The 24,869-nt window shown below is 49.7% G+C and overlaps 1 protein-coding gene across 1 annotated transcript; it reads right to left on the bottom strand.

Moving 5' to 3' along the window:
- Nucleotides 1-725: 725 nt before the first annotated feature.
- LOC138822724 (rabenosyn-5-like) lies at nt 726-24,611 on the bottom strand. Its single transcript, XM_070015624.1, has 12 exons — nt 24,518-24,611; nt 21,819-22,114; nt 17,552-17,692; nt 14,354-14,454; nt 12,934-12,979; nt 12,673-12,834; nt 11,350-11,591; nt 10,018-10,088; nt 8,371-8,457; nt 6,984-7,086; nt 5,574-5,678; nt 726-4,431 (listed from the first exon to the last, which is right to left on the bottom strand). The coding sequence occupies exons 2-12, from the start codon at nt 21,964-21,966 to the stop codon at nt 3,298-3,300; spliced, it is 2,340 nt and encodes a 779-aa protein (XP_069871725.1). The 5' UTR covers nt 21,967-22,114; nt 24,518-24,611; the 3' UTR covers nt 726-3,297.
- Between the last annotated feature and the right edge of the window lie 258 nt (nt 24,612-24,869).

Here is a 24,869-nt window from a genome sequence, read left to right as displayed (position 1 = left end):
CTGGGACCATTCAGTCATCTGTTATCACTAGGCCTTCCTGCCAGCCCACGACCAGCATCAGTAGCTGCCCTTCCTCGCTCAGTAATCTGTAGATTCTGGGAGGTGGGCTTTTCCAAGACACAGGCAGTCATTGTACCCAACCTCTTCCCACCATGACTCCTGTCACTCTGTGCTTAACCCAGTACCAGAGCCTGCGGCCACAGGTGTCCCCATGTCTCAGCCAGCTCAAATGCTCCTCGCTACTCAGGGCAAAGTGGATTGGAAACCTGGGCTTCAGTTCTCACCCCACTGTCTGGCTCCCTTGCCAGGCTAATCCCTCAAACCTGACCCTTTGTCAGATGAATATACTCCAGGCCTGGGGCAGAGCTCAAAGTGTGAAATGTAGTGCAGCACCTGCACTAAGTCCTAAGTTCCTCCACTTTCTTGAGCCGCAGCTTCTTCCAGTGAGAAATGCAGAGGAAAGCAAAGGGTATTGCACTGTGCTTGTGTAAAATGGATCCTTCAATCACTGCAGGAATAACGGTGCGGTGGGGCCGGAACTCGGGGGTGCAGCCTCTGTGGAGAGGCAGGGGACCCCGGTTTCATCCAGAGGCCTCCACCAAGCAGTTGGGGCAGTCTTCAGAAGCCGTGTCAAGGGAGAGAAGTCTGCTTTGTGGTGGTTCTCACACATGCAACAAATACAGACCCAACCACTCATTTTTGTTATTTTATTTTTTTAGAAAAAGGATTCTGATACATGGCCCAGAGTAGTGCATGCACATCAGCCACCCCCGAGCTGACAGCCACCCCCAGATAACAACCTGAACTACTTCTCCAGCCAGCGACTTGTGAAGTCCCTCCGCCTAACTATACTAATGTCCAACCTACCCATGGCTCATTTTAGTCAGCAGAGACAGCAAGTGCAGTGAGTTAGTGTCTTTAGTTATTTGGCAGGAACTATAAACAAGGTATACAAGAAGCAGCCAGCTTCATGCCCAAATCCCCAGAGTCTCCTCCATCTGAGATCATGATGTGTGTTCACATCAAGAACTCGTTGCCTCACTAATGGAGAGCCGCGTGGCCTGAAAGGCAGTGGGGAGGGGAAGGGGGTACATTCACAAGAGGTAAAAACACAAAATTGTGGTTACAATTCATAAGCCAGTTTTTCTCAGCTATCAACCTGCCTCTATAACCCATGAATTCTGGAAATGGTACAGGCGTGTGTGTGAGGGGCGAGTTCTCTCCAGTCATGTTCACAGGAGAGTAAGACCCAAGGAATCTGCTTTTAGTTTTAGTGTATCCAGTGAGCTGGATTTCAAAAACTAAGGTTTTTGAAACTAGCTCTAAAAAGTGTTTCTTGTAGCCTGGCACTGGTGGCTCACGCCTGTAATCCTACCCACTCAGGAGGCTGAGATCTGAGAATCACAGTTCAAAGCCAGCCCAGGCAGAAAAGTCCCCATGAAACTCTTATCTCCACTTAACCACTCAAAACCCAGAAATGGTGCTGTGGCTCAGGTAGTAGAGCGACTAGTCTTGAGCAGAAAGCATCTCAGGGACAGTGCCCGGGCCCTGAGTTCAAATCCCAGGACCAGCCAAAAAAAAAAAAAAAGTGTTTCTGGTGTGTTTCTCTAGGTTCTAGTTACAGAATGTTAGATGGTACTGACTTCAGTCAGTGAATCAATGCTAATGAATATTAAGAGACACGTTCTCTAAGAACAGCAATGATATTGGGAAGCAGAGGGAGGCGATAGTGTAAGCAGGGAGGCGCAGGCCTGCGAGCCTGAATCCCAGGAATGGCCTTCAGGACCTGGGACTCAGGAAGACAGAGGCCCACATAGGCAACATCATAGATGTCCCTGTCTCTGGCCCGGGACACCAGGCGGGCACCTGGCTGACACTGGCAACCCACACCCAGTCCTGTTTGAACAGAACCTGTGTGTAAAGGGCGCTCCACACCCCCACCCACACTCTTGCAGGACTTTCCTTTAGCCCAAAGCCCCTGAAGGTGCTAAACAAACACAACCAGTAAACACAAATGAAGCTCTTTATACCCAGAGTTCAGGCATTCCCATTATCAAGAGGAACCTTCCCAGAATGTGGGAAATGAGTCTCAACTCTCATACCAGCAAGCTGGAAGCATGGCCAAGGGTTGGTGAAGGACATAAAGTGACTAGTGGTCAGTAACTGTTCATTACCGAATGAGTGTAACTGCAGAAACTCTACCCAGAGCTGAGCACACGTGGGTGGCAACATGCGGGCTGGTGCTGTGGGCGTGGCTCCCGCCAGCCAGAGCACCAGAGCTGCATGCACCACTTCCCTTTCTGCCCTTCGCTGAACAGTTCAAATACTACAGGGCTACGGGAGTGATCCTGGCCTGAACCTCCCCAAACACTGCAGTTTCTTAATACTGAAAGTGTAAGAAATAGCTCATCAGTGCTACAGGTCAGGATGAACCTCAAGGAAAGGCTAATCCAAGAGCTTGAAAGTAATTTTCAATTCTCTCTCCTGATGACGTTTCACAGAAGCTTCCTGATCACCCATTACTGACTTGCACACTGGATCCTTTCACAAGACCACAACAGAGCCCCCCAACAGAGCCCTGAGGGAGGGCTCCCCATGAGCCTTCCATCAGACCAGTGTTGAGGTACAAACTTCTCCCCGACAACACCAACATTACCACTCTTATTTCCAAAAGCCCCATGATCAAACTCAAACTGACACCCCTGCTTAACTTCCTTAAACTGAGGGGAGAACAGACACGGGCTCATCCCCCTTCCTCTTCCTTCCCAAGGGGCTAGGCCCTCCAGCACCCAATTCCTCCCTTTGCATCACCTCCTTCCACTGCATGGGCAGCAGCTCTGAGCAGGGCAGAGGAGGCCTGGCGAAAGGGACCCCCAGACTTCGCTTCTGCTGGAGAAGTGGACCTGCCCGTCTTGGCTACAGGAAAGGCCCCATCACAGGCTACCCTGTAATAATGCACCAAGACCAAAGTGAGGTAGCAGCAAATGGGCCAAGAGGTGCCTGGCAGCCATTTCTGCCATGCCCAACAGCTGCGTTGAGTAGATCTCAGTGATCAAAATGGAATGTCCCTTTGACAGGGGGCCTCCTCCCCCTGTAATTTAAAAAATAAAAGCAGGAGAGCCAGCAAATGAATGCTGATTCTTCCTGTTGTATGTGCGTAGAAATGCCCCAAAGTGCACAGCACAATACAGCAGATGCCCACCGCTAATCCCTGTGCAACCAGCTGCCCTCCCTGCCTCCTTCCCTTCAGCTCTCCAGCCCATTCCTCTCCTGTCCCCGGGGCTGCTGCCCTGCCGGTCAGTCAGGGCCCCCCTTCTGCTTGGCCAGGGTGCACTTCAGCTCCCGCAAGTTCTCAGTCAGCACCTCCACCTCATCCAGGCGGCCGCACTGCTTAGCATCAAAGATGTAGGCCTTGATGTTGTCGATCTGCTGAAGGAGCAGCTCCTCCTCAATGGGCTCCTCGGCCTCGTCGCTGTCCACCTCGAAGGGGTTGGTGCGGACGGGCTCCTCGAAGGGGTTCCCAGGGGCAGGAGGGCTGGAGGGCCCTGGGAGGGGGCGGTCATCTTCCTCATCAAAGGGATTGGGCCCGGGCCTGTCTGGGTCACCAAAGGGATTCCCCGACACCTTCTCCTGCTCCCCTTCCTCCTCCTCCTCTTCAAAAGGATTGTACTCCTTGAGGGTGGCAGCTGCGGGGCGGAGGGCAGCCTCTGCAGCAGCAGGGCTGGCCACACCCTCCGCTGTGGGGCTGCAAAGGCCTTGGGCAAACGGGTTCAGGGAAGACGTGTCACTGTGCTGTGACATGCCTTGGCCGGGGACCTGGGACGCGGACCGCACTTGCACGGGGCCTCGAGCCGCAGTAGGAGAAGGGGTCTCAGGAGCCGTGCCACTCTGAGGTGGGGACGGGTCCAGATCCAAGGCATAAGCGAGGTGGGTGCGAGGCCCTGGGCTGGGCTCCAGCTGGAAGGGTGTGAGTTCTCGGAAGTCCAGGGACCGGGTCCGGGTATGGAAGGAAGACACCCGGAACTGCTCCCGCTCCCGCTCCCGCTCCTGCTCCCGCTCCCGCAACATCTGCAGCTGTTCCCGCTGCAGGTCCTCCTCCTCCGCCTGCCTCCGAGACAGCTCAATGGCCTTCTCGGTCTGCTGCTGGTCATACTCGTCCTGCAGCTGCCGCAGGTTCTCCTGCAGCGTGCACATCTCGTCCACTCGGCCGGCGGCCTTGGCCTGCCTGATGAACGACGTGATGTTGTGGATCTGCTGGAGAAGGGGGTCTGGGTCCTCGCGCTGCCCTTGACCTTCTGACAGGGGGAGCCAGCCCTCAGCCTTTCTCAGGGGGGCAGGGCCCCTGCGGAGAGATGTCACCTCCCCATTGGCTGCACGAGAGGACAGGCCACTCTGCCTCACCTCAAGTCTTCGCTGAGACTCCAGGGATGCCTGCAAAGACACCAAGACCACAGAACACCACACTAAGCCAGAGGCAGCGCACAAGGTCAGCCACCATCTCCCGTCCAGTGACACTCTATTTTCTCTCCTCTGGATTAAGATATCCAGCTGCTAAAATCAGGAGATGCTGGCCTTGACCTTCAAAAATACAATGCAGCCGGGCCGCCAGTGGCTCGCGCCTGTCATCCTAGCTATTCAGAAGGCTGAGATCTGAGGATTGCGGTTCAAAGCCAGCCCGGGTAGGAAAAGTCCGTGAGAATCCTAACTCCAATGAACCACCAGAAAACTGGAAGTGGCGCTGTGGCTCAAGTGCTAGAGCGCTCGCCTTGAGCTGAAGGAAGCACACAGGCCCAGAGTTCAAGCCCCACGACTGACAAAAAAAAATAAATAAATACAATGACTAACAGAATGTAAGGGACATGATATTCTTGCTTAGTATCAGTCTATACTTTTCATAAATCACCACAGTCTAGCATCCATATCTCAGTGTAAAACACACATTTTTTTGGCCTTATTTTGGAGAGTGGTGGTGATCAAACCCACCATAAAACTACAACCTGACACCCATATTTTTTGCATGTTGGTACTGGACTTGAATTCAGGGTGCCTGGGCACTATCTCTGAGCTTTTGGGCTCAAGACTAGCATTCTACCACATGAGCTACAGCTCCACTTCTAGGTTTTTGCTGCTAATTGAAGATAAGAGTCTCATAGACTTTTCTGCTTGGGCTGGCTTCAAACTCGATCCTCAGAGCTCAGCCTCTTAAGTAGCTAGGATTACAGGTAACACTCTGGCCCTTTCATTTTTTTTATTTAAGTCATCCAAAGGGGTTTTACCATGTCCATTTATGTATAGACTGTATCTTGACTCATTTTCTTATTAGGGACTCCATGTGGCCAGGTGGCCTGGAGCTCCCAATCCTCCTGCCTCAGCTGACTGCCAGGATAGCACCGCCATGCTCAGCCATTTTCTATCTAACAGTGTGCACGCCAGTGGGTTGTACAAGGAAGTTCCCAGAGATGAAAGTGCGGCCAGACAAAAGCAAACCCAGAGCCGCGAGGATCCGTGGCCGCGTGGCTCCCAGGCTGAGCGGCTGTGGAGGCCGCAGCTGCCGGATGAGGGGGTCCACACACCTGCCTCTCCACGGTCCTCTTCCGCTCCAGGTCCTGCTTTCTCTTCCATTTCAGTTCTTCAAACTGTTCTTTGGTTGGCAGTGACATCAAACCCAGTAACTTCTCCTGTAGGGAGTCACAGATAAGGTTACACTGAAAGCTTTTGAGGGAAGAGTAGACTGGCAAGCCCCGTCTGCCCAGGCTGGCATTCCACTCTGGAGTGACAGTTACCGGCAGCAGCGGAGGAGAAACTTGCCCTTCCACTGGGCCTCAGCCAACTTCCAGATGGACTGCTTTTCCTCCCCGCTTAAGTCTCTCCAAGGCTCTGCCCTGACCTCCCATCCACCGACCTATGCCTCCGCCCAGCCCTCCTTGAGCTCTGCCCTGACCTCCCATCCACCGACCTACGCCTCCGCCCAGCCCCCTGTCGGTAGTGCTTCTCACCTCTTAAGTAGCACTCATTCTACCCTGTCATCTGTCCTCCTCTGTGAGAACGGGAACGGGTGTCCTTCTAAATTAACTGACACCCAGCACTCAGAACACTGGGTTGTTGAAAAGTCACTAATTAAAGGAGAAAGGCTGAGTTTCTGCCCTGCAGGGACCAGCCAGGGCAATCCTGCCCACTGGTTCTCTTTGTGAGGGAGCCCCAAGTGGTGAGCTGTGAGAGCCAGCTCAGACCTATCTACCCATGCTCAATCTGCCCTTGACTCATTAGCGTAAACCCCGGAAGAGCCCCCAAGAAGCACAGCCTACAGAAGAGAGGCCACACAGCACAGTAGCAATCAGCAAAAATACAATGCCATCAAATACCCAATAAAGGATGGCGGACACACTGGAAGCAGTGTTCTTGCCACTGAAACAAGTTATGTGAGCACTGTGTAAAAAAGTGCCTGATAATGGCCGGGCGCTGGTGGCTCACGCCTGTAATCCTAGCTACTCAGGAGGCTGAGATCTGAGGATCGCGGTTCAAAGCCAGCCCGGGCAGGAGAAACCGTGAGACTCCTATCTCCAATAAACCACCAGAAAACCGGAAGTGGCGCTGTAGCTCAAGTGGTAGAGCGCTCGCCTTGAGCTGAAGAACTGAGGGACAGCGCCCAGGCCCAGAGTTCAAGCCCCACGACCGACCAAAAAAAAAAAAAAAGTGCCTGATATAAAATTCAAGCATATGTCCTAACTACAACTACCATATATATACATATATATGTATATATCTATGCAAATAGAAAGTGATGATTATGTTAGGAAAACAAGATTAAAAGTAGTTTTACTTTTATCTGAAAACTAGCTTTTTCTATAGATGTCATTTACAATAGATTTATATTATAACCTTTATAAATAATGAAATGAGCCATTGACCCCAATCTGCCTACCAAGAGGCTGAAGAGCAGCACAGGCTAAGGGCAACACTTACGCCACGCAGGACAGCTTTACCTGCACAAAAAGTGTAGCCGAGTATCTGATCATCCTCTGCAGCCGCAAAGTGTTAGGATGTGGTGGCGGGTCCTGGTTCAAGCCTAAGGTTAGGATCTTCTTACTAAATTGGAACAAACACATAGATGTGATGGGTACTGCCAGTCTCTGAAACAAGGATGAGGGGCTGGGAAGGTGGCTCAGTGGTAGAGTGCTTGCCTTGCATGCTTGAGGCCCTGGGTTCGATTCCCCAGCACCACATAAGCAAAAAGAAAAAAGCCGGAAGTGGAACTGTGGCTCAAGTGGTAGAGTGCTAGTCTTGAGCTGAAGAGCTGAGGGACAGCACCCAGGCCCAGAGTTCAGGCCCCATGACCGGACCCCCCCCCCAAAAAAAGAAACAAGTATGAGAAGTCCCTGGAGCTACGTTCCTGCCATGAAGATGAGTAAGGACTCTAGTGTGTCCTTTAAGGTGAAATATTTCTTACCCTTTGGCTGTACCCCAGGCTCCTAACACAGTAGGGACATATGACAAGGGTGCAGGTACCAAGGCCCTGACCGCACAGGAAGACCTGGCTGCACAGGAAAGGCCCTTGCAACTGCGCAGGGTCTGGCACTTCAAGTTTTATTTTATTTTTATTTATTTTTTTTGGGGGGGGGTCCAGTTGTGGGGCCTGAACTCTGGGCCTGGGCGCTGTCCCTCAGCTCTTCAGCTCAAGGCTAGTGCTCTACCACTTGAGCCACAGCGCCACTTCCGGCTTTTTTGCTTATGTGGTGCTGAGGAATCGAACCCAGGGCCTCAGGCATGCAAGGCAAGCACTCTACCACTGAGCCACCTTCCCAGCCCCGGGTCTGGCACTTCAAAGGATCCAGACTTCGTTTAATGTCCTGCTGTCACTGTCTTCAAATGCTTGATCATGTTTAAATTGGAGATGTCCTCTATGTCCAGGTAGACAGTGGGTCCTCATCTCAATTATCCCCCCGAGCCGTTAGTCCTCAAAGGGCTGAGAACCTCAACAGCCGGTCCACAGTCTAGGCAGCTTAGATGTGAACAAAGAACCTGGCTCCTCCCCCAGCTCTTCCTCCGTGCTGGCTGTGGTGTGCTTTCCCTCCCGTGCCTCCTCAGGACGCTGATGGTCCCGTCACAGGGAACTCGAGTGGAGCCAATGAGCTGCTCCCTGAGAACAGGGCAGTGACAGGCACACAGCTGGTGTCCGCGTCTCACTCCTATGTGTTTAATATGAAATCCTTAGCCAGAAACTTGTGAGATGAGCTAAGTGCCGGAGCACCTAGGCACAGGACAGCTCTTCACACAACCCGGCTGCCACCAGGACTACTCTGCCGCCACTATTCAATCAAAACATCACCTTCTCCCCTCAGTCGGCAGCAGACCTGTGTGGGCGGACCTTACCTTAGTGCATCTATTAGCTCATACACTTTCTGCACTTCCAGTCGGAGGTCATTGGCATGTTCCAGACTGTAGGTCGTCTCCCCGGCACTAAGGAAAACCACACAACACTGGATCTGAGTTTCACCATGCTGAGTGCAGTTTGTGGTACAGGAAGACTCTTGGGGTTTAAGGCCTCACAGAGGCAAGGGCAGCTCTCAAGGGGGCATTTCACATTCAACAATGGACTATTCCTTTCTCGGGATGCACTAATCCACCAGAAGCCACTTCTCAAGGTGCAGACACCTCGGGGACATACTTGTGGTCTGGCTCCGAAGACCACTAGATGCTCACAGACAAAATAAATGCAGCTGAATCCACTCTGGCTCACTTTTCCTGTACAATCACACTGCATCTTATAGAACTACATAGTGATTTACTGAATGACTTAGTCACAGTACCTTAGAGCATCCAACCATTAGATTTTTTTCACTCTGCCCAAGAGAAGGGGAATAAAAAGCTGATCAAGGAATCCCCAACAGATCTGGGCAAAAAAATCTCAAGATTCCATCTCCGAAATCACCAGCAAAAAGCAGAGCTGGAGGCATGGTTCATAAGGCCCTAAGTTCAAACCCTAGTACAATACATCACCACTCCCCCCCCAAAAAAAAAGAGAATGGAAATCTTATTTTTGACTGATGGATAAATCTAACACATGCATTCAAAGGAATCAAGTACTAATGCATGCCCAATGGATGAATCTTGAAAACACTGCCCTGTGTAAAAGGCCATGCACAAAGGGTCACATAATTATGGTTCCATTTATATGAAATGTAAAAAAGAGACAAACTGATGAGAAAAGAGGCAAACCAGTAGTTGACAGGAAGTGAGATGACTGCTAAGGGGCAAGAAGTTACTTAATTAGTTAACAAAAACCTTTGGAATTAAGACAGTGGTGACGGCTGCAAACTTTGTGATATCATAGAAATCATTTAACTAACTGTACATGTAAAAAAGGTGTGTGAGCTGGGCACCGTTGGCTCATACCTCTAATCCTAGCGATTTGAAGCCAATAAAATCCCCATGAGACTCTTATCTCCAATTAACTACTCAAAAAAACAGAAGTTGAGCTCAGAGACAGCACCCAGGCCCCAAGTTCAAGCCCCACAACTGACAAAGTGTGTGAGCCACATCTTACTTGCAAAAATAAACAGATGGCAGACTAGATTTAACCAACAGACTGAAGTCTGCCAACTACTGTCCAAAAGGAAATGGTAGCTATAAGCTCCGACACCCTACTGCCAGTGCGCATCAGGCACGGGCAGGAAAGAGGCTACTCCTTCCAGGCACTTCCCAAACCTGCAGTCAGAACGGCCCCGTCACCTAAACAAGACTACATATTTTTACTAAGTTCATGCCTCACTGAAATATAGACATGGAGTCTTGTCAGCTAGCCACAGAAAAAAAGCATGGCTAAGAGGTAAGACGCCCAGTGGGGTAAGGCTTAGTGGCAGAGCATGTGCTCAGCATATACAAGGCTTTGGGTTCTATACCCACCACCAGAGGAAAGGAAAAAAAGAGAAGAGATGACTAGCACTTTCAGCCACTGCAGATCTGACCTAAAGTGGCAGAAAAGTGACCGGTGAATTAGAGAACAGAACAGCAGTTTACTTTAGTGACGCTGCCATGCTGATGTACTCAGGGGCCTTCTGGTCAACCTTCTCCATGCAAAGTCTCAACTTCTAGAAACAAAAAAAGAAGAGGTGAGTGGTGGTCTCAAAATACACTGACACAGAAGCCTGGCCACACAACAAAGACATATGGAAAATGCTAGTATTTCAAGCCGAGGACTTTTTCCCCTAACTTATGCACACCTACATTCTAGGCAGAAAAGCTTACAGGAAGAAAAGAAAATGAGGGTAGAGCCTTGGAGCCAGAGTTTTGAGAGACCAGCACGGCCAGAGCTTCTTTCCCAACAGAATGAGGCACAAAGCACAGTGGCTACTCACAAAGGTGATAGCAGGTCATGAACTCCAGGCAACATCAGCAGCTCAGTGCCAGTTTAACTCACACTGTTTCTGGAAACTTCAGTATTTACCTGACATCATGATCTGCAGTGACCTTTCAGTGGTCATTGGACAAAAACACTGTTCCTAGCCAGGGAACAGTGGCTCCTCGAGCCTATAATCCTAGCTATTCAGGAGGCTAGATCTGAGGGTCAAGGTTCAAAGCCAGCCTGGGCAGGAGAGGCTGTTTGACTCTTATCGCCACTGAACCATGAAAATGCTGGAAGTGGGTCTGTGGCTGTGGGAGAGTGCTGGCAAAAGAGCTAAGGAATGCACCCAGGCCCTGAGTTCAAGTCCTAGAACCAGCATAAATAAACCAAAAAACAAACTCCCCAGAAAAACAAAACAAAAGCCTAAACTGTTACTCAGTTCAGAGTTTTGCACAAGCAGCTTCTTCCACCCCTGACTCCCCACCCAGGTTTCGGGCCTCACCCGGCCATCAGAAGGCAAGCCAGCCTCATATAAGGCATTCTCAGAACATGCCTGTACATGGCATTCTGGGGTCACCGGTGGGGTACTAAGAACTAAGGCATCTGGGACTTAAATGGGGCTCTCAGCCCACAGGCAGTCAGAATGGAAAGCCAGGAAATGTATAACACCTTTCAATCCAACGAAGAACAGCCTTCCCAGGCAATTCTTCCAGTCCACTGTTACACCTCCAGCTTCTGCCTTCCCCCCAGAACCCATCCATACCACAGCAGCTGCTTTTCCTCCCTTGCCCAAAGTCCCCACCTTCCCACTTTCAAGTGGGCAATGGAAGTTGGAGAAATGTATAGTGAGAAGACCCCCAGGAGGATTCTGTGGCTCACTGAGACCCAGGTTGGAACAGCATAGCCCAGCCCTTGAGCAGGAACCACTTCCCAAAGCATTCTCTGGATTCTGGAAGCATGTACGCAGCTAAGAGGCAAAGCAGACCCGAGGGCGGATGGCACATCACCTCGTAGAGCTTCACGATGTCGGGCGTGTGCTCCTTCTCGTTGATCTGCTGCTCTCTCTTGAGCAGCGTGTCCTTGCAGTGTGCACAGCAGCGGATCCGGTCATCGTCCTTCTCATCTAGAACCGAGCTGACACTGCTCATGCTGCTGATGCTGCCCCGGCGGGAGCCATGGACACTATTGGGTGACTGGCTGGGGCTGGTGTGGGTGCTCAGGGAGTCCTTGCTGGCACTGGTAAGCTTATCTGTAAACAACAGACAGGCAGCCATGACCTCCACGGCATGCATTATCCTGCCGCTCATGACAGTGGGCTGCCAGTCTACAGGAGGCTGACCTGGGAAGTAAGATCAGGTGCTACCTATGGGCAAGGACCTGCCCTTCTGCCTCCTGGGGTGGGGATCCGATGAGAAAGTAATGCTGCTGCCATGCAGGTGAAGCCTCCAGGCCCCGAAAGCACTCAGTAGCTCCTATGTGACCTTAGTCCTTTCTATATAACAGGGAGGGATGAGCCCACTGCTCTGTTTTCAATTCTTCCCAAAGTCTCGCAAAGCTGAGCTAATGAAACTGTTGCTGAGCCTCTCAGAGTGCGAGATACAACTGTGTCACAGTCCTTTAGTCCTGAGTCTGTATTTGCTAGATGCTGAGCTCCTTGTGAGAACAAGCGATGATGCCTTACAGACCAGACATGTACAAAGACCTGTGAGTCCAGACTGCAGCCGCTTTGTACAGCCCTTAAATTAAGTATACTTTGTACTGTTTTTTCCTCTAAGTGCTAAAGATGGAACTCAGGACCTTGCACATGCTAGGCCAGTATAGGGGCTTGAACTTGGGGCTTTGTGCTCTTGATTGGCTTTTTCTACCCACGACTGGCACTCTACCACTTGAGTCATGCCTCCACTTCCAGTTTTTGCTAGTTAGTTGGAGATAAGAGATTTGTCTGCTTGGGCTGGCTCCAAACTATGATTCTCAAATCTTAGCCTTCTGAGTAGTTAGGATTACAGGCATGAACCACCAGTGCCTGGCTAATAGTCATGTATGATTGTTAAAAAGACCCCCCCCAAAAAAAGGAAGAAGTACAACACAGGGACCACAGGTGGCCCACAATGCCTAACACCGTCTGACCCCTTACAAAAAAAGGCTTACCAGCCCGACACAGACCACCGTATCCCTGCCCCAGCGCAGCGGTGGCAGTAGCAGTGGCTATAGTGGTGGTAGTAGTGGCTGTAGTGAGCGCCACCAAGTTGTAAGTGGATCAATGAAGACCCCACGAGCCACGAAGTAGACAGCGAGGCCCCTGAGCCAGTGGTGTTAGCTAGATCACCTACTTGCCCAGGGCAGGCCGATGAGCTCCATGCACTTCTTGCACATGATTGACCCACACAGGCGGCAGTGGTGGCGGCGGTTTCGAATGCTGAACTTATTCCCACAGTCTGGACAGAAAGGGACATCCTGGTCATTGACCCAAGGCACCACAGATTTTTCTATTGCTTTGGGAAAAACAAAACAGAAAACAAACAAAAAAATTTTTTTTAAGTTTTTGGCCAGGAAAACAAAAATAGAATGAATATGAGCAAAGTTCTAGTTACCTCGAATCTTTGCAGACTCTGTATTTGCTCTGTCAAATGCAGTGAGCTGAGCAGGAGAAAACAGTACCAAATGGAGTTAATCAGGGGACATTCCCTGCTACTCACTCAAGCAGGAATGCACACCTTGCATTTCTCACGTGCCTCGTCATCCCTAACTGTGCTGCCAGGAGTGCAATTTCACACAGACCAGAGCTGTCGTTTCAGATCTAGAAGGCATCTCTTTCTATGATCTGCCTCCAATCTCTTCCCTGTTGGCACCTATTTCCAGGTAGCCAGGTGTAGGTGAGGATGGGGGCGGGACAGTACTGAAAGCAATAGGAGCTACTGATTTTCCAGTTTTCGTGCACAGTAAAACTGGTCACATACTTCTGCCTAAAAGGACCACATAAAGAATGAAGGGGTGGACCCATTGCAACAATGAGATGTACAAGTCGATATGTCGAAAACGAACTTTACAACTTTGGTATGGGGGGGGAGGATTGGGTGAGGGGACAGGGGGAGGATGGGAAGGGATGGGAAGGGGAAACAAAGGAGGCTACAATGCTTGATAAGAAATGTACTCATTATCTTCCCCATGTAATTGTAACCCCTCTGTACGGTATTTTCACAATAAAAAAAAAAAAGGAAGGAGTGAGCGTGGTGGTGGCAGTCGTGGTTTTGTTATCACGTGGAAAGAGCACTAGCACAAGTCCCTAGTATTGTCAAACACAGTGTGCCTGGCCAGGCCTGGTGGTACACACCTGATCCTACCTTCCTGGGAAGGAGAAGCAGGAGGCTCAAAGGGTACCAGACTCTAGGGTCAATCTCTAGTTATACACACACACACACACACACACACACACACACACACACACACGCACGCACGCACGCACGCACGCACGCACACATGCACACACGCGCGCGCACACACACACACACACACAGACTAGCTCAGCAGTAGAGCATGCATGAAGCCCTGGGTTCTCATCCCCACACAGGAAGTAGAGAGGTCCCTAGGGCTGTCCCCTGCACCCAGGGCAAGGGGCACTGCACAGCATGATTCTGCACTGCAGACACTCTCCAGGACCACAGGACAAGAAGCCAGTCAAGAGGTCCTCCCCTGCATACTGGCCTAGCTGAGCACTCCTCGCAGACCTGGTCACTGCATTTCTGTGTACCACCAGGTGGCATCACACCCACTGAAGGGTTATGCCTGAGACACCCCAAAAAGAAAAGCGTTTCCAGTAACTAAGAGGGCCTCATGGGTGGAAGGAAGCTGGGCAAGTCTGTTCGTCTGGGCTATTCCCTCCACAGCACACGTCCTCGGGGCCCACTGCACCCTCTGCCACCACCACATCCACAGGGCGCACTTAGTACATCCTGCAGAAATGGGGGGAGGTTCGTACTTTCAGGAAAAAGTGTTTTAAAACTAAAAATTTACCTTCTCTAACCTGATTATTAATTTATTGACTTCAACAACATAATGGTCAATTCTTGCAGCCCGATGTTTTTTGAAGTCAGAGAGATGGCTTCTCACGGCACCTAGGAGGGAACATGGCAAGATAAATGGCTTGTAATCTTTCTGAACACTCCTTCCTACCCTTGCTTATTCTCAACGGATTTTCAAAGCCAGTAAAATGCCTAGGGTTTTAGTCTTACTAAAAATTTCAAAACTAGAACGCAAGTGGAATTTGTGAAAATGCTCACATGGCCCTGAGAGGCCTCAGATTGGAGCTTAGACTAGAAGTTTCAATTCTACCACACACTGGGTGACCTTGGACAAGTTACTTAACCTCTCTGGAACTGAGAAGCCACACTTACAAAATGAAGGTAACAAAATTACTAGTTCAGTGTTCTAAAAACTAAATAAATAAAACTTATAAAGTCCTTAGAACACTTACCAGGCATGTTAAGTGGTAAATACTGAACATGTAGTACTTTCTGGAGTTGATACAATATAACTTTTGATCAAAATGGCCCAAAAGCTTCAAGTGACAGTAGATGCCCTTAGTAGCTAGTTAAATCAGTATCATCCTCAGTCCAGCACCCCAGATCCAGGAGACAGGTTCCCAGCACAGATGGGACCAACCAGCACATTGCCACAGCATATCCAAGCTATCTCCTTCTTTCCTTTCTTTCTTCTTTTTTTTTTGGGGGGGTGGGGTGGGTGGGAGGGGGTCAGGAATCAGGCTTGCACTCAGGGCCTGGGCACTGTCTCTGAACTCTTTTGTTCAGGGCTAGCACACTTCCACTTTGAGTCACAGCTCCCCTTCCTTTCTTTTTCTGAATTATCTCCTGACAGATCTCATCTCTTACAGCAAACCCATGGCCCCCCAGCACCCTGCACCACCCTCTTCACTCACACGCTGTATCCTGACTGGTCACTGTCACATGCTGGGCTTTCATCATTTTTTTTTTAACAAAAACTTTTATATATTTTATCATGCATTAGATCTGCTGCAATATTTCAACATGGAAGGGCTACACCAAGCTAATAAACACATGCATTATCTCATTTACATTTTGTAGTGAGAACATTTAAAATCTATTCTCTCAGAAAATTTGAGGAATAGAATACAAAAATATTAGTTAAACAAACATATTAGTTAAACTTAGTGTTATACCATGGGTACCTTGAACTCAGTCTTCCTATCTGTAGTCTTTCTTTTTTTTGTCTTTTCTTTTTTGGTACTGGGGAATGAACCCGGGACACTGCACTTGCTAGCCAAGTGTGCCACTGAACTACATCCCAGCCCTGAAAAGTCTTAGATCCACTTATATCCACGTGATGTTCTTACTTGTGCCTTTCCCTCCCTAGCCATACTCCAACATCGATCGAACTAAATTTTAGTTTAGAATTCTTAGGGGTAACTACAAAGATGTGCCCTGAAATGTGCCCTTTTTTGGTGTTCAACATGATTTCCTTCAATTGCTGAAACAGGCAAGTTAAGCAGAAAACCAGCCTGGTGATATGACTCTAGGAATCATGAGGAAAGTTATCACAGAGCTAGGTAGAATTCATATGTCTGGAATTTGTACTTCTTCAGTTTCTAATTGGTTTTCATATATAAAGAATAATTGTTAGAACAATTTTCTCCTACAATGAGGAGAATAGAATGTTCCCACTCTCCAGTAGGGTGGAAACTGGACAGTTGAAATATAGCTAGTATATGGTTAAGAAAATGACTTATTTCAGTTTATTTCAACAGTGTACATATGAAGAGCTCATTTCTGAAATTTCCTTCATCAGGTCACCTCTGTCAGGTGCCAGGGGCTCACACTTGTAATTCTAGCTACTCAGGAGGTTGAGATCTACAGAGTTCAAGCCAGCCCAGGCAGAAAAGTACATGAGACTGTCTCCAAAATAACCAGCAAAAAGCCAGGCCAGAGGGGCTCAGGTGTCCGAGGGCCAGCTGAAAGCAGGCGGACCAAACAAATGAGTGACCTGAGTTCAAACCCTGGTACTGTCCTCCCCTCCGAAAAAACAAAAAATACAAAACCACCTTCTACAATGGCACTACAGGATACTGGGATACAGAACACTGTGGGTGAATATCCCTTCCTGCTTATAGCCTCCATTTCCTCATGTACGAATGGAAATGAGCATCAGGGTCACCCTATTTCTGAAGGCTTTTGGGAAAGTAAAGCACTATGAAGGAATCATAGTGCTTTTTATTCATTTGTGCTCATCCATAATACTTTTTACCTCATTTATCCCTGTCATAGACACAAAATACTTAATTAGCATACATGAGGTCCTAAGCACTCCCTAAAAATATTACTAATGATTACTATCCCACAGTTAAAGTACATGTAAGATTAGATAGCTCAACACAGTAAGGAGGGCAGGACATTTTTATGGTAAGAGCTGCACTGAGATATAATTCACATACATAAAACTCACACAAATTCAACTGCTTGATATATACACAAGATTGAATAACCATCACATGAAATTCTGAAATTTTTCATCACCCCAAAAAGACAATTATAGCAGGTACTGGTGGCTCATACCTATAATCCTAACCACTTTGGAGGCTGAGATATGAGGATCGCAGTTCAAAGCCAATCAAGACAGGAATGGCCCTAAGTCTCTTATCTCCAAATAACCACCAAAAAATCCTTGAAGTAGAGCTATGGCTCAAAGTGATAGAACACTAGCATTGAGCACTAAAGCTCAGGTACAATGCCCAGGCCCTGAGTTCAAGCCCCAGGACCAACAAACACATAAAAAGACCCTTAGGTCTGACATAGCAGACAGTGCTATAATTATGTTCTTAACAATCAGGTGCCTCTCACTTGGCAGGCAACACCCTATTTGAGTGAAGACAGACCTGCCAATGCGATCTGTGCCAGGGCTGACATCACAGACCACTTCTGCAGTTCACCAGCTACTCGACCATGGGCAGGTTCCCACAGGGTGCAGTGAGGATTAACCAGACCACACATGCAAAGCACTGTGGTGCCTGACACACAGGTGAATTTCCACTCACTGACTCATACGAGGGCATGAGGTCCCTGAGAAACAGAACTGACTCCACCTCAACCAATATTCATAATATTGCCTCGACTATCCTAGATGCCTAACAACCATCTGCTGAATGAGTGAATGTATACATGCATGCCAGCATTTCCTTACCAAGCTCCTGGGGCTCCCACATGTAAGGATCAACCCCTCCGTAGCTGAAAGACTCATATCCGTGAGCCCCCGCTTCTGTTCGATCATCCCCCTCTCGTTTCAACAACTTGTTCTTTGCTTTCTTTGCCTTCTGCACAAGACCTAGAAAAAGGGAACACCACAAATGAACCTATGAAGACCACCAGTAAACAGTCCAGGAAGCCAGGCGCCGGTGGCTCATGCTGAGATCTGAGGATCACGTTCAAAGCCAGGTAGGAAAGTCCGTGAGACTCTTATCTCCAATAAACCACTAGAAAACTGGAAGTGTCACTGTGGCTCAAGTGGTAGACTGCTAGCATTGAGCTGAAGAGCTGAGGGACAGCGCCCAGAGTTCAAGCCCCATGACCAACAACAACAACAACAAAAAAAAAGGAGTCCAGGGAATCTCAAAAACCAAACTTGATGAAATTATCACTCTTGTTTAAAAATGTATAAAAGATCTACAAAATGAGCAATAAGCACAAAAACACTGTCATTATAAATACCACAGAGCCCAAGTCAACATTAGGAGTACACTGCTTTATATAGCCAATATATAACCTAAGTCACTGTTTACTGTTAAATGTAAGAGCTCAACTAAATAGAAATGGAAATAATGGGTGTCTGGGTGTTAATGGTTCACACCTGTAATCCTAACTACTCAGGAGGCTGACATCTGAGGATCATAGTTTGAAGCCAGCTTAGGCAGGAAAGACTGTGAGACTCTTATCTACAATTAATCTCAGAAAAATCCAGAAGCGGTGCTATGGCTCATGTGGTAGAGTGCTAGCCACGAGCAAAAGGAGCCCAGGACAGCACCCAGACCCAGAGTTTAAGCCCCAGGACTGGCCAAAAAAAAAAAAAGAACGAAAGAAAAGAAAAAGAGAAGAGCAAAGGCACCTTTTCTGAATTGGGTCCTCGCATGCCCCAGGCATGACACAAAGTGCTTGAGAGCACATGATGCCAGTTCACGCTTACCTCACACTGTCAGGAGGGCGGCAGGCCTACTGACAGAATGATGTCACACTGGAGGGTAAAACTTGCTTCACTCAGTATCATAGAGCACAGGCAGTGAGCTCAAGTAAATGCTTCGTCTGCCAATGACCAATGGCAGTTCATGAACTATGCCCCTGCTGAGGTACGAGCACCACCAGTTAGAACTGGAGAGAAGTTAACTGGTGGTCTCACATTCATAATTCCAACTCTTGGGTGACTATTATCCCTGTCTAGACTCTATCTAAAACAAAACTATATCACTTCTTTGATAGTCAATAGATCGATAGTTCATGGAGTTCTCACTTGAGTAACACTAAAAACAATCCGTAAGGCTCTGCAAAATATAGGTAAGTCCAGAGACAGGAGAGCTAGCAGGCGCCCAGTACCATTTACTTTTTACTGGCTTAAGAATACAAATACCTTAAAATTTTGGAGGATAGAAAAACCAGACAGAACTGGGTGGTGGTACCTCATACCTGCAATCCTAGTTACTCAGGAGACTGAGGTCTGAGGATCATGGTTTGAAGCCAAACCCGGCAAGAAAATCCATGAGACTTTAACCTCCAATTATCTACTACCCTATCCAATAAAAAAAGCCCAAAGCAGAGCTCTAGCTCAGTGGTAGAGCACTAGCCTTGAAGAAAAAAGCTCAGGGACAGTATCCAGGCCCTGAGTTCAAGCCTCAGAACTGGCAAAGACCAAACAGAGAGGTGATCTGCTTTTGGAAGGACATTTCAAGCAACTGTGATGTCAATCTTTAACACTTTGCCTTCCTGATTCTATAAAAGAAAACTGCTTGAGAACTTCGTAAAAATTCTATCACATTCATGTAAAGGAATGCTTAACTAAATCTCTTAGTGCTTTTGAGGTAGAAATGGGAGAAAAACAAAAACAAAAAGGATTGTGTAATTATATTTTGTTTGCTGCTGGGGGTGGAACCAAGAGTCTCGCCCATGGTAGGCAAGCACTCTGCCACTGGGCTGCCCAGCCCCGTACTTCTAGGAACTCATCTGTATTCATCTTAAACAGAGGTCACCTTCTCTAACCTCTCCACAAGTTGTCCTTGTCCTCACCAGTCTTAGAAATAGCATGGCAAGCAGATGCTAAGACGGAGCTATTAAAAAGCTAGGTGCCCTTCAACTGTCCAGGGCAAACCCATAGTCAGGTTTCAAAATGCTTTGTTCCTGTCCCCACTGCCCTCAGGAAGCCGCCACGCATGTTGTGAACAGAATGTAGGGCACGTCACCATCAGTAATGCAGAAAGAGCAGTGGACTTAGAAGGTGGCAGGTCTGTGTTCCAGAACTGGGGCTGGCCATTCCTGCATGACCTTGGATAAGTTACTGGACATCTCTGAACCATAGTTATTATCTGTAAAATGTGACCAATCGGCCTTCCTGTAGGATTGTTAGGAGAGTCAAAGGAAATAACAGAAAGCCATAAAGCAGTCCTCTTCCCCATCTTTCTATCAGCTATGGTTCTGTGCTCCAGCTTTCATGGCCAGACGTTACTCTGACAATCATAGTCCTCAGGATTTTAAAAACGCTTGGTCTCATCGTGTTTCTGGATGGAGGACATCACTAACCATGTTTTCTGTAACTCCTTTCTTCTCCTGAATGTGAAATGTGGAGTGGAACTTGAGTAAGCAACACGACCTCAAGGTGCATGATTCACACATGGGGAGGGAAAAATCCACTGAGGAGCACCACTGAGCTGGTTATAAAAACAACAGCTGGACTGCTTAACTCTCGGCCTCCAGAAATGCTGCCGGGGGGTGAGAAGCAAGGTGGCCGAATAACTAGGAAACTGAGTCCAGAGGGGCAACAATTTACTTGGGGGTTGGAACCAGAAATTCCAGAAATACAATAAACATGATGTGTGGTCAGAAATGTTCTTTCTTCAGTTCTTCAGGACCTGAAATCCTGGAAGCTCAAAATCACAGTTTAACATTCTGGGTTATTTCTCTTTGTTTTTCAGCTATGACCTTTCTTTCACCAGGCTGCAAGAGGTAATGCCTAGTACGGGAAGAAGGGATGGGAGGAAGTCTTAAATCCAACAGGATTTTTAGCCAGAACATCATGTAAACTTATTTCAGATGCGATAGCAATATTAAGCTGGGTGCCAGTGGCTCATGCCTATAATCCTAGCTACTCAGGAGGCTGAGATCTGAGGATAACTGTTCAAAACCAGCCCAAGCAGAAAAGTTTGTTAGACTCTTATCTCCAATAAACTACTCAGAAAAAGCGGGAATTGCACTGTGTAATTCAAATGGTAGAGCACTAGCCTTGACCACAAAGAAGTTCAGGGACAGCATCCATGCTCTGAATTCAAGCCCCAGGACAGGGGGAGGGTGAGTGAATAAATGTTAAAATTAATGTTTGTTAACTGCATCAAGTAAACTTAGCCATTCCAATATTTTTAATTATTCTCTCTAAAATTGAGAAAGCTTTTCTTTTCTACCACCACAGCTAGTTTCCCATTCTGTTTGTTGGACTTTCAATTGATGAATAAACTGCTTTGGGGAATTTAAGAATTCCTGTCCCCAAATGAAAACTAACCAGGAAAAATTATATATTGCATAGATTTCTCTACAGTTACTTACTTTAGAACCTAAATGCAAATGTCACGCTGTGTTATTTATTTTAGCTTCTTGCCCAAATACTAAAACCTATCTCTCCTGAAAATTGTGATAGATATAATTAGTGATCTTCTAGTTACCATAACTACCATTTTATGCCAAAGAAATGTGTATCAAAATAATGAACTCGAGCTGAAGGTGTGGCACAGTGTAAGCTGAGTAAGCTTGAAACCCTGTTTAGACCTCAGTACCACCAAAAATTAAAAATAATCAACTCAACCTGTGCTCTCACTGTAGTCCTGGCTGACTCACAGGCCCAGTATGTCTAACTTTCACAGCAGGGGAAAGGCATTCCTGTCCAAACTATCTCAGGCTAGGGCTTGAATCCTTCAAATAATCTAGCGAGACAGCAGACCACAGTGATGACTTTTAGTAGCTTCAAATAAATCTTCACTATGTGGCTTTAGGCAAGTTACCTAATCTCCCTGTGCCTGGTAGTCTCACCAGCAAAATGGGCTCATGGACAGCTGCTGTGAACTGAACAAGTCAGGCACACAGCAAGCACTAGGTATCTATCTGTTCACTATTATCATCATCAGATCTAGACAGTGACATGGAAATCTATGAAACTATCCCACAAATTCAACTGAATGGAGTAGAAAGAACCCGCCTCTTACTTTTAATTTGTCCTTTGACATCACGGTCTTCCCCAGAGTGTTCTTCCTCATAATGAGACTGAAGCTGGTAGAAAGACTGCAAGTCCTTCAGGCACAGAGGGCAGAGGAAGCCCTCCCTCACTTCCCCTGGGTCATCCAAAGTTGCCATGGCTGGGCCCCTCTCAACCTCAAGAGTCGGCTGGATTCCTCCCAAGGGAGCAGGCCTCCCACAGCACTAACTGAAGCAAGCAGCCCTCGGGTGATGGGGAAGTGGCATCGTGGCCCTGGAGGAGGTTTCTTCTCTGGCAAAGGAGGAGCTGTAAGAAAAGAAGAAGGAAAAAAAAGCTAATTCAGGCAAATTACCAGCAACCAAAACTTTCTTTGTTCTTTTCATAGTTGAAAAAAAGGCACTTTTTTGTTCAGTAGGAATCTTCAAAAACAAATTGTTTCTCAAATCCTTAGACACATAACCCAAGATATGAGAATATCACGAAACACTAGCAACTTATTAAGGTGGGAAGCAGATTCCTCAGATAAGAAAATGCGATGCCAATACAGTTCATTCCAACTGGCCCAGCTTTACCATTTCGATGCACTTTAGCCATTGAGGAAATGGTGTTTCTTAGCAAGCAGTAGCTTTTATAAGCCACATATACTGTATAAAATAGGACAGTGTCTGTTTTGTGTGCTTGTTTGTTTGTTTTTTTTAATCTTAACTTCAGGTTAAAGAGAAACATTAGAAGCTTAGTGGTAGAAAGCAAAATCACCCCAGAGCTGAAGCAAGAGGATCCCTTGAGCCCAAGAGTTTGAGGCCAGCCTGGGCAACATAGTAAGACCCTTTCATAAGAAAAGTAAATTATAAAAAAGAAAGAAAGAAAAGTAAGTTAGTAAGTCCAAAAGAAAAAGAGCAACTAATCACTGGTGGCTCACGATTGTAATCCTATAGTTATTCAGGAGGCTGAGATTTGAGACTCGAAGTTCAAAGCTAGCTAGGGATAGAAAAGTCTTGTGAAAGTCCATCTTCAATTAACTAGCAAAATGCTGGGCTGAAGATGTGTCTCAAGTGGTCTCTCTCACACACTCAACACACAGCTATTTATGTTTCTATTTGTGAAGCACTTTTGCCTACAATGAACTGACTAGATTGTATAATAAGCCAGCGAGAGTTGGGCAGCAAGCCTAATGTACTCACTGCTTCAAACATAAAAGGACTTGGAGTTTGTCTTTCAGGCTTTTCTTTAGTAAGTTACATTTTCTGTCTTATTGAACTATGGCAAAGTCATTTTCAATGCCACCTCAGAAAGACTGCCAGCCACACAAACAATTCTGATAAAACTATTTCACAAAAGCAGAGAAATTTCTCACCAAGAACCTGGACCACAAACCACACTACGGAGGGAGGGAGGGAGTGGACTCAGCGTTGGATGGACGATGGGGGGCCACTGAGGAGGGGACCTCTGGTCCTCCAAGCTGACTGACGGGGGAGGGGGGCCGGGGTGGGCAGAACCGAGCAGCTTAGAAGCACAGGAGACACCAGGCCCTGCAGCCCTCGTCCCGGCCATTACTGAGAGATCAGCTCAGATCCTTCCCAGGCACTCGCCTCCAACAGCCACGGGTCCCACCGGAGCCTCCTCCCGGGACCCGCGCTTCTCCCGCGCCCCGGGGCAGCTCGCCCTGCCCTCGCAAGCGTCTGCAGCGGGGAGGGACCCCGAGCCCCGCCAGCGCGCGCGGCGGCTCCTCCCTCGCGGCACCCACGAAGCTCCGGAGGTGAGGGAACCGAGGGGCCGCGGACGCGCTCCAGCGAAGCTTCCACCGCGGAGGACACTGACGGCCACCCACGGCCGCCGCGCACTGCACGAAACTTTCACGTCCTGCCTCAGTCAGTGCGCGCCCCGCGCGGGGGGGATCAGGGCGGGGACCCCCGCCGCCCCGGACCCCGCGCCCCCCGCGCCCGCGCCCCCCTCGGCCCGGGACCCCCGCGCCCGCGCCCCCCGCCGCCCCGGACCCCGCGCCCGCGCCCCCCTCGGCCCGGGACCCCCGCCGCCCCGGACCCCGCGCCCGCGCCCCCCTCGGCCCGGGACCCCCGCCGCCCCGGACCCCGCGCCCGCGCCCCCCTCGGCCCGGGACCCCCGCCGCCCCGGACCCCGCGCCCGCGCCCCCCTCGGCCCGGGACCCCCGCCGCCCCGGACCCCGCGCCCGCGCCCCCCCGCGCCCGCGCCCCCCCTCGGCCTGGGACCCCCGCGCCCCCCTCGGCCCGGGACCCCCGCCGCCCCGGACCCCGCGCCCGCGCCCCCCCTCGGCCCGGGACCCCCGCCGCCCCGGACCCCGCGACCGCGCCCCCCTCGGCCCGGGACCCCCCGCGCCCCCCTCGGCTCGGGACCCCCGCCGCCCCGGACCCCCGCGCCCGCGCCCCCCTCGGCCCGGGACCCCCGCGCCCGCGCCCCCCTCGGCCCGGGACCCCCGCGCCCCCCTCGGCCCGGGACCCCCGCCGCCCCGGACCCCGCGCCCGCGCCCCCCTCGGCCCGGGACCCCGCCGCCCCGCACACGCCGCATCCCCACGCACGGGAGACGACCGACCGGAGATTCTGCCACACAAAACGCGGCCTCGACCTCTCGCTACCACAGAACCCCGCGCCCCACGCCCCGTCCCCCGCAGACGTCACGCCGCCCCGCGCACTCCGGCGCGACCCCTGCCCTCCCGACGGCGCACCCCTCAGTACCGGGCCGCGCTCTCCCAGGCCCGCGGGCCTGGCTCGTCCTCGGCCCCAGCTCCGGGCCTCCGCCTTTCCTCACAGAGCCACGGCAGCCAGCCCCTATCTGCTGCTCGGCGCTCGGCAGGGCGCCCTGCGGCGGCCCGGAAATAGGGCGTTTGGCTGACAGACGCCGGCCGAGCGCCGAGTCCTCGAGGGACCGGAAGAGGCGGGGACTCACTGGATCCGCGCGGGGCTGGGGGCGACTTTTGCGCAGGCGCTGTCAGGACGGAAGGCCTAGCTGAGCCTGTGACGGCGCCGGAGAAACTGAGACCCACGGCTCCCCGAGACTAGCCAACAGGATGAGCAAATGTTGTGACGC

The sequence above is a fragment of the Dipodomys merriami genome, unplaced genomic scaffold, assembly GCF_024711535.1.
Source record: "Dipodomys merriami isolate MVZ:Mamm:240054 unplaced genomic scaffold, mDipMer1.0.p SCAF_114, whole genome shotgun sequence".
NCBI classification, from domain to species: Eukaryota; Metazoa; Chordata; class Mammalia; order Rodentia; family Heteromyidae; genus Dipodomys; species Dipodomys merriami.
This window is presented reverse-complemented; position numbering and strand designations above follow the sequence as displayed.

Excerpts from the sequence above, each read along its gene's own strand:
- LOC138822724 (XM_070015624.1), bottom strand. The coding sequence starts at position 21,966 with ATGGCAACTTTGGATGACCCAGGGGAAGTGAGGGAGGGCTTCCTCTGC. Across the intron at positions 8,458-10,017 it reads AGCATGGCAGCGTCACTAAA|TGCCGGGGAGACGACCTACA; the intron begins GTAAACTGCTGT and ends GGTTTTCCTTAG. Across the intron at positions 7,087-8,370 it reads GAGCTAATAGATGCACTAAG|TAAGAAGATCCTAACCTTAG; the intron begins GTAAGGTCCGCC and ends GTTCCAATTTAG.